Genomic DNA, 10,079 nt, shown 5'->3' on the forward strand with positions numbered 1-10,079 from the left:
TGAAGGTTGTGCAATGTAACAGGAATATTTAGACTTAGGGATGCCACCCGTTAGATAAAATACGGAACGATTCCGTATTTCACTGAAATAATAAACGTTTCGTTTCCGAAATGATAGTGTCCGGATTCGACCATATTAATGACCAAAGGCTCGTATTTCTGTGTGTTATAATTAAGTCTATGATTTGATAGAGCAGTCTGACTGAACGATGGTAGGCAGCAGCAGGCTCGTAAGCATTCATTCAAACAGCACCTTCGTGCGTTTTGCCAGCAGCTCTTCGCAATTCTTCAAGCATTGCGCTGTTTATGACTTCAAGCCTATCAACCCCCGAGATTAGGCTGGTGTAACCGATGTGAAATGGTTAGCTAGTTAGCGGGTGCGCGCTAATAACGTTTCAAACGTCACTCGCTCTGAGACTTGGGAGTGGTTGTTCCCCTTGCTCTACATGGGTAACGCTGCTTCGAGGGTGGCTGTAGTCGATGTGTTCCTGGTTCGAGCGAGGAGAGGGACGGAAGCTATACTGTTACACTGGCAATACTAAAGTGCCTATAAGAAAATCCAATAATCAAAGGTAGATGAAATACAAATGGTAGAAAAATATAGTCCTATAATTCGTATAATAACTACAACCTAAAACTTCTTACCTGGGAATATTGAAGACTCATGAAAGCTGGTGGTTCCTTTTAACATATGTTCTCATGTTCTGAGCAAGGAACTTAACTGAGTGTTAATTCACCTGCTTCCATACATGTTTCATTTTAAAACATTGATCTTACAAAGTAAAAGTATTTGTTTAATCTAACTGCTTAACTATTTACAGTGGGGGGAAAAAAGTATTTGATCCCCTGCTGATTTTGTACGTTTGCCCACTTAAAGAAATTATCAGTCTATAATTTTAATAGTAGGTTTATTTGAACAGTGAGAGACAGAATAACAACAAAAAAATCCAGAAACACATGTCAAAAATGTTAGAAAATGATTTGCATTTTAATGAGGGAAATAAGTGTTTGACCCCTCTGCAAAACATGATTTAGTACTTGGTGGCAAAACCCTTGTTGGCAATCAGAGGTTTCTTGTAGTTGGCCAACAGGTTTGCACACATCTCAGGAGGGATTTTGTCCCACTCCTCTTTGCAGATCTTCTCCAAGTCATTAAGGTTTCGAGGCTGACGGTTGGCAACTCGAACCTTCAGCTCCCTCCACAGATTTTCTATGGGATTAAGGTCTGGAGACTGGCTAGGCCACTCCAGGACCTTAATGTGCTTCTTCTTGAGCCACTACTTTGTTGCCTTGGCCGTGTGTTTTGGGTCACTGTCATGCTGGAATACCCATCCACGACACATTTTCAATGCCCTGGCTGAGGGAAGGATGTTCTCACCCAAGATTTGACGGTACATGGCCCTGTCCATCGTCCCTTTGATGCGGTGAAGTTGTCCTGTCCCCTTAGCAGAAAAACACCCCCAAAGCATAATGTTTACACCTCCATGATTGACGGTGGAGATGGTGTTCTTGGGGTCATAGGCAGCATTCCTCCTCCTCCAAACACGGCGAGTTGAGGTCAAAGAGCTCAATTTTGGTCTCATCTGATCAGATGTTCATTGGCAAACTTCAGACGGGAATTTATATGTATTATTGAGCAGGGGGACCTTGCGGGCGCTGCAGGATTTCAGTTCTTCACGGCGTAGAGTGTTAACAATTGTTTTCTTGGTGACTATGGTCCCAGCTGCCTTGAGATCATTGACAAGATCCTCCAGTGTAGTTCTGGGCTGATTCCTCACCGTTCTCATGATCATTGCAACTCCACGAGGTGAGATCTTGCATGGAGCCCCAGGCCGAAGGATATTGACAGTTCTTTTGTGTTTCTTTTATTTGCGAATAATGTCACCAAATGTTGTCACCTTCTCACCAAGCTGCTTGGCGATGGTCTTGTAGCCCATTCCAGCCTTGTGTAGGTCTACAATCTTGTCCCTAACATCCTTGGAGAGCTCTTGGTCTTGGCCATGGTGGAGAGTTTGGAATCTGATTGATTGATTGCTTATGTGGACAGGTGTCTTTTTTACAGGTAACACGCTGCGGTTAGGAGCACTCCTGTATAAAAGACACCTGGGAGCCAGAAATCTTTCTGATTGAGAGGGGGTCAAATACTTATTTCCCTCATTAAAATGCAAATCAATTTATAACATTTCTGACATGCGTTTTTCTGGATATTTTTGTTGTTATTCTGTCTCTCACTGTTCAAATAAACCTACCATTAAAATTATAGACTGATCCTTTCTTTGTCAGTGGGCAAACATACAAAATCAGCAGGGGATCAAATACTTTTTCCCCCCACTGTATCTGTACATGTAATTGTATTTGGGTTTTTGTTTTACAGGAAAATGCCACAGGCACTATCTGATGTGTGGAGACATTTCACTGCAGCTAATGTAGAAGGAAAAGCTGTGTACATTTGCAAATACTGTGCCAAATCATGCAACAAAGATGCAGAATCATCTGGCCAAGTGCATCAAGTTCCCTCAGCGCTCACAACAAGCAACCTCTGACAAAAGTCCCTCTACTTCTATTCGAGGTGAAAATGATGAATCGGACACCTTATCGATAGCAACAGCTCATGGTCCTCCCGGAATCAGAAGTTTGACTCAATGGAGGAACGTAGTCAGAGAAATGCTGATGAATGTCTTGCTCGAGCTGTGTATGCAACTGGCTCACTTCTGATGCTCACAGGCAACATGTATTGGAGATTTCTAAATGTTCTTTGCCCAGCATACATCCCTCCAACCAGACATGCTAAATCTACTCATTTGCTGGATGCAGAGTTCAACAGAGGACAAGTGAAGGGCAAGCAAATCAAATAAAGCAGCCTGTATTGCAATAATCTCTGATGGGTGGTCGAATGTTTGTGGGTAAGAAATAATTAACTACATCTCCACACCTCAACCAGTATTCTTCAAGAGCACAGACACGGGACAACAGACACCCCGGTCTCTACATTGCAGATGAGCTGAAGGCAGTCATCAATGACCTTGGACTACAGAAGGTATTTGCACTGGTGACAGCTGCTTGGTCTTATGAGGAGTCCTACCCTCACATCACACCCATTGGCTGTGCTGCTAATGCATTGAATCTGCTCCTCAAGGACATCATGGCACTGAAAACAATGGATACACTCTACAAGAGAGCTAAGGAAATGGTTAGGTATGTGAAGGGTTATCAAGTTATAGCAGCAATCTACCTCACCAAGCAAGGTGAGAATAAGAGCACCACATAGAAGCTGCCCAGCAACACCATTTGGGGTGGCGTTGTCATCATGTTTGACAGTCTCCTGGAGGGGAAGGAGTCTCTCCAAGAACTGGCCATATCACAGTCTGCCGATATGGAAAGCCCAATCAAGAGGATCCTCCTGGATGATGTATTTTGGGAGAGTGGTAAGCAGCCTGAAACCTATAGCAGTAGCCATTGCACGGATTGAGGGAGACAATGCCATCCTGTCTGATGTTCAGATTATGCTTGCAGATGTAAGAGAAGAAATCCGTACTGCCCTGCCCACTTCACTGTTGCTCCAAGCAGAAGAAACTGCAGTTCTGGAATACATCAAAAAGTGTGAAGACTTCTGCCTGAAGCCCATACACGCCACAGCGTACATGTTGGACACCAAGTATGCTGGCAAGAGCTTCCTGTCTGGAGCAGAGATCAACAAGGCCTATGGTGTCATCACTACCATGTCTCGCCACCTTGGCCTGGATGAGGGCAAGGTTCTTGGCAGTCAGGTGAAGTACACTTCCAAGCAAGGGCTTTGGGATGGAGATGCAATATGGCAGTCGTGCCAACATATCTCATCAGCCACCTGGTGGAAGGGACTTGTGGATCTGAGTCTCTTTCCCCTGTTGCCTCCATCATCCTCCAGATCCCAACATCAGCCACCTCAGAGCGCAGCTGGTCCTTGTTTGGGAACACACACACCAAGGCACGCAACACGCTGACCAATACAAGGGTTGAAAAATTGGGGGCCATCCGGGCAAATTTGAGGCTTTTTGAGCCTGGCAACGAGCCATCCTCAACAAGGTTTTTAAGTGACAGTGAAGATGAGGCCTCAGAGTCTGACGTTCAAGAGGTGGACATTGAGGTGGTCCAAGGAGAAAACATTGAAGCCTGAGAGGAAGGCAACCAAAGCTTTAGTTTCTAGACTATCATTTTACACATGTATTTTGAAAACGTTTTTGGGAGATGCGACGGATCATTCAATATTTATAACTAAATTGTTGTTTTTTTTCTCTTGGAAGGATTTAATCATTTGCAATTATGTCTACTTATGATAAGGTAAAAGGTTTATGTTTCTGTCTCCACATGGTATGGTAAATATATCCAATGCAAAAAACATGTACATTTAAATTGTATTAATATTAATTTGCATATATTCCAGTTAATTCCCACGGAATGTTTCCACCTCTGAATATTCGCCAAAATGTGTAACCCTACTGGCTATCTATAAAATAAATAAAAACATTTAATATTTTAATAGTATACACAAAACATACATCTATTTGAGAAGCAAACTGAGAAACATAAATGATAAAGCCTGACCATCACACAAATAACGTGGGTAGTTGACTGACAAACAGACACATTATTATGCTGTGGGAATCTTAGGACTATTATTACAGCAAAAAAGAAGGTTGGAAGAAGCCATGTCCATTTTCAGCAAGAGTTTAATGATTCATACTTATAGCTACTACGATTTGTCATATGGCTCATACTAGTAGCTATCTATGTTACTGTAAATGCAATTCCAAGTCTAACTAGCTAGCTATATGACTACATAATATAGCTAGCTAGTGGATGAATTCATTGCAGTTTTGTTGCCAAATTAGCTTGCTAGATACACTACATGACCAAAAGTATGTGGACACCTGCTCGTCTAACATCTCATTCCAAAATCATGGGCAAACCCAGATTCGTCAGTCGGACTGCCAGATGGTGAAGCGTGATCCATCATGCCAGAACACGTTTCCACTGCTCCAGAATCCAATGGCGGCAAGCTTTACACCACTCCAGCCAATGCTTGGCATTGCGTATTGTGATCTTAGGCTTGAGTGCACTGCTCGGCCATGGAAACCCATTTCATGAAGCTTCCGACGATCGGTTCTTGTGGTGACAATTTGGAACTCTGTAGTGAGTGTTGCAACCAAGGACAGACGATTTTTTACACGCCAAGTGCTTCAGCAGTTGGCGGTACCGTTCTGTGAGCTTGTGTGGCCTACCACTTTGCGGCAGAGCAGCTGCTGCTCCTAGACGTTTCCACTTCACAATAACAGCACTTACACTTGACCGGGGCAGCTCTAGCAGGGCAGACATTTGACAAACTGACTTGTTGGAAAGGTGGCATCCTATGACGGTGCCACATTGAAAGTCACTGAGCTCTTCAGTAAGGCCATTCTACTGCCAATGTTTGTCTATGGAGAATGCATGGCTGTGTGCTCGATATTATACACCTGTCAGCAACGAGTGTGGCTCTCCTTCCGTGGCCTCCAACTTCTCTTAAATACAAGTAAAACTAAATGCATGCTCTTCAACCGATCGCTGCCTTCACCTGCCCGCCCGTCCAGTATCACTACTCTGGACGGTTGACTTAGAATATGTGGACAACTACAAATACCTACGTGTCTGGTTAGACTGTAAAATCTCCTTCCAGACTCACATCAAACATCTCCAATCGAAAGTTAAATCTAGAATTGGCTTCCTATTTCACAACAAAGCATCCTTCACTCATGCTGCCAAACATACCCTCGTAAAACTGACCATCCTACCGATCCTCGACTTTGGCGATGTCATTTACAAAATAGCCTCCAATACCCTACTCAATAAATTGGATGCAGTCTATCACAGTGCCATCCGTTTTGTCACCAAAGCCCCATATACTACCCACCACTGCAACCTGTACACTCTCATTGGCTGGCCCTAGCTTCATACTCAGTGCCAAACCCACTGGCTCCAGGTCATCGACAAGACCTTGCTAGGTAAAGTCCCCCTTATCTCCGCTCACTGGTCACCATTGCAGCACCCACCTGTAGCACGCGCTCCAGCAGGTATATCTCTCTGGTCACCCCCAAAGCCAATTCCTCCTTTGGCCGTCTCTCCTTCCAGTTCTCTGCTGCCAATGACTGGAACGAACTACAAAAATCTCTGAAACTGGAAACACTTATCTCCCTCACCAGCTTTAAGCACCAGCTGTCAGAGCAGCTCACAGATTACTGCACCTGTACATAGCCCATCTATAATTTAGCCCAAACAACTACCTCTTCCCCTACTGTATTTATTTATTTTGCTCCTCTGCACCCCATTATTTCTATTTCTACCACTACAAATCTACCATTCCAGTGTTTTACTTGCTATATTGTATTTACTTTGCCACCATGGCCTTTTTTGCCTTTAACTCCCTTATCTCACATCATATAGACTTATTTTTCTACTGTATTATTGACTGTATGTTTGTTTTACTCCATGTGTAACTCTGTGTTGTTGTATGTGTCGAACTGCTTTCCTTTATCTTGGCCAGGTCGCAATTGTAAATGAGAACTTGTTCTCAACTTGCCTACCTGGTTAAAACCTGTTAGGGCTAGGCGGCAGTATTTACACAGCCGGATAAAAAATGTACCCGATTTAATCTGGTTATTACTACTGCCCAGACACTACAATATGCATATAATTATTGCCTTTGGATAGAAAACACCCTAAAGTTTCTAAAACTGTTTGAATGGTGTCTGTGAGTATAACAGAACTCATATGGCAGGCAAAAACCTGAGAAGATTCTGTACAGGAAGTGCCCTCTCTGACCATTCCTTGAGCTTCTTGACTCTGTTTATTGAAAACTTAGGATCATTGCTGTAACGTGACACTTCCTACGGCTCCCATAGGCTCTCAGAACCCGGGAAAAAGCTGAATGATGTAATTCCATTCCCTGGCTGAAAAACATTAGCGCCTTTGGTAAGTGGTCTATCAGAGGACAATGAGCTGAGGCGCTTGCACGAGGCGATGCCATGTTTTTATTTTCTCTCTCTTTGTACTAAAACACAGATTCCCGGTCGGAATATTATCGCTTTTTTACGAGAAAAATGGCATAAAATTTATTTTAAACAGCAGTTAACATGCTTCGAAGTACGGTAATGGAATATTTTGAATTTTTTTGTCACGAAACGCGTCGGGCGCGTCACCCTTATTTACCCTTCGGATAGTGTCTTGAACGCACGAACAAAACAGAGGATATTTGAACATAACTATGGATTATTTTGAACCAAACCAACATTTGTTATTGAAGTAGAAGTCCTGGGAGTGCATTCTGACGAAGAACAGCAAAGGTAATAACATTTTTCTTATAGTAAATCTGACTTTGGTGAGGGCTAAACTTGCTGGGTGTCTAAATAGCTAGCCCTGTGATGCCGGGCTATCTACTTAGAATATTGCAAAATGTGCTTTCACCGAAAAGCTATTTTAAAATCGGACATAGCGAGTGCATAGAGGAGTTCTGTATCTATAATTCTTAAAATAATTGTTGTGTTTTTTGTGAACGTTTATCGTGAGTAATTTAGTAAATTCACCGGAAGTTTGCGGGGGGTATGCTAGTTCTGAACGTCACATGCTAATGTAAAAAGCTGGTTTTTTAATATAAATATGAACTTGATTGAACAAAACATGCATGTATTGTATAACATAATGTCCTAGGGGTGTCATCTGATGAAGATCATCAAAGGTTAGTGCTGCATTTAGCTGTGGTTTTGTTTTTTGTGACATTATATGGTAGCTTGAAAAATGGGTGTCTGATTATTTCTGGCTGGGTACTCTGCTGACATAATCTAATGTTTTGCTTTCGTTGTATAGCCTTTTTGAAATCGGACAGTGTGGTTAGATTAACGAGAGTCTTGTCTTTAAAATGGTGTAAAATAGTCATATGTTTGAGAAATTGAAGTAATAGCATTTCTAAGGTATTTGAATAACACGCCACAGGATTCCACTGGCTGTTACGTAGGTGGGACGAATCCTAGAGAGGTTAAATAAAGGTGAAATTAAAAAATGTACAAAAATAAATAAAAAAATAGCCAAATCCACTAATTTGAAGGGGTGTCCACATACTTTTGTATATATAGTGTAGCTATGATTCATTATTTTTCAAGCTATCCGAGTGCACACACAGTTGTGCACACAGCTGAAAGTTTGAGAGCCCTTTGTTCAATAAATCAGTGTCAATCAGAAAAACCTGGCTGTAGTAGCTCAAACGGCTTTGAGAAGGCAGTGCAAATCAAGACAGGACACTTTGCTAATTTAACATTAGCTAGGGAAATAATTTGGTTTACTAACTAGGTAATGTTAGCCACCTAGTTAATCTGATCATTGAGACTAACATTAACGTTAGTTAGCCGTGACACCTGAGTCACTGAGATACCTAGAGGGATTAGCTAGGCGTTTAAACTAAATTCCACCATTTACAATGGAGTTGAACAGCAACTCGTGTAGGCGGACTGGAGCTCATACGTCACATAAAATGTATGTTTTATTAAAAACTACTGATTTCATCACCCAAAGAATTTTCCGCAATTAAACACGACATTGTGTGTACTTGCGGGACGTTCTTTAGGTGCTGAAATCAGTACAATTGTATTTGATAAAACACTTGTGACGTCAGAGCTCTAGTCCGCTCACACTAATCACCGCTCAACTCCATTGTACATCGTTGAGTTTAGTCGGCTAGGGATTAGCTAGCCAATAAGGCTAGGGATAGTTACCTAGCAAGCTTAATTAGTTCATTGCCAGTAGGACTAACTCAACAGGACTAGCTAACTATGCTAAGTAGCTAACGTTAGTTAGCTATTCAGCGAGCTAACGTTAGCTAGCAATTTGAATTAAGTTAATTTTAATTCCATTCATAAAAAGTTGCCAATATTGGCACTATCAAACTCTTGTACACCACCTGTATAAAACTAGCTAACGTTAGCTGGGTATATAGCTAGCTAGTTAACCAAGGTTAGTGAACTAGCTAATTTTTCATTCAACCATTCGTTCAACACTCCGTCTTGGTCTCACCGAGCAGAAGCAGCTTAACCTCCCGTGCTGCTTTTTCCCCGTCGTCCCGTAAATTTCTGTCGATCATTTTACTGCGCTCCTGCGCCTGCTTATCATCCGTGCTCAGAGTACACCCCATCTTCAAGCCGATTCCCAAAACGTTGTAACAGTTAAAAATACCAAATATACACAATGCAATAACATGCACAAGCTAAAACAAGGAGGGAGCCTCCCTCTGAGATTCAAACACGCCCTTGCCTCGCACCCAGTCTAGCCAAATAAATTGTTTCTCAGCAGCACTTCTAAAATTACTTTCCTTCAAAAAAAGCTTTTCGTTATGGTTTCTATTTATTTTCTATAACGATTTAGAAGTACTCAGATGATCATTTCCCAATTTTAAAAAGAGCAACGGTTAGGCAGCGTTTCTTTGCCTGTTTGAGCTGTTGATCAATGGACTGTTTCCCGTTGTTCACGTACCCGATGTCTGCGCATGCGTGATAGCGCGCAGCCCTTTCCTCAAAATTGTATTTTCTGTCGGCACAGTGGCACCAAAGTTATAATATTGCTGCTTTCTTGAGGTGATTTCTTGAACCCTTTGAGATGAGGGCAAAATGTTGTACCTACGATTTTACATACATGACAGGCTAAAAAAGCAGTTGGGTGCATTACATACAATATCTTATCTAACCTATCGCTGTGTTATCTTTACAGACATTCAGAAGTCAGGAAAGTAGCCTAGCTAATAGTGCAGTACCAGGTTTCAGAGCCTGGCCCAAAGATTTGACTTTATACCCCACAAACAGTGTAGATACAGTATCTGGATGAGGGTCCATTTCGTTGTTCAATTGCACTTTAATAGTCATTGATTTGACATCATCAATGTTAAATCCTAATTTAGAAAATGCTAATAATTCACAATATAGTTGATTATGTGTTGATATGTGATTATATGCTTTATAATGTCAAATGCATGGGGGTTGACTGTGTAGGGCCTATGGAGAGGATCCAGACAGGCTAGCCAGCGTAATC

General features: G+C 42.0%; 1 protein-coding gene across 1 annotated transcript in view; it reads right to left on the minus strand.

Moving 5' to 3' along the window:
* Positions 1-9,538, minus strand: part of LOC115197349 (guanine nucleotide-binding protein G(i) subunit alpha-1) — a 60,452-nt gene extending 50,914 nt beyond the window's left edge. The window contains exon 1 of the mRNA XM_029758767.1: positions 9,072-9,538. Coding sequence (XP_029614627.1) covers positions 9,072-9,189 — 118 coding nt within the window. The 5' untranslated portion in view covers positions 9,190-9,538. The remainder of the gene's footprint in view (positions 1-9,071) is intronic.
* Positions 9,539-10,079: the final 541 nt, after the last annotated feature.

The sequence above is a fragment of the Salmo trutta genome, chromosome 7 (assembly GCF_901001165.1).
Source record: "Salmo trutta chromosome 7, fSalTru1.1, whole genome shotgun sequence".
In the NCBI taxonomy this organism is placed as follows: Eukaryota; Metazoa; Chordata; class Actinopteri; order Salmoniformes; family Salmonidae; genus Salmo; species Salmo trutta.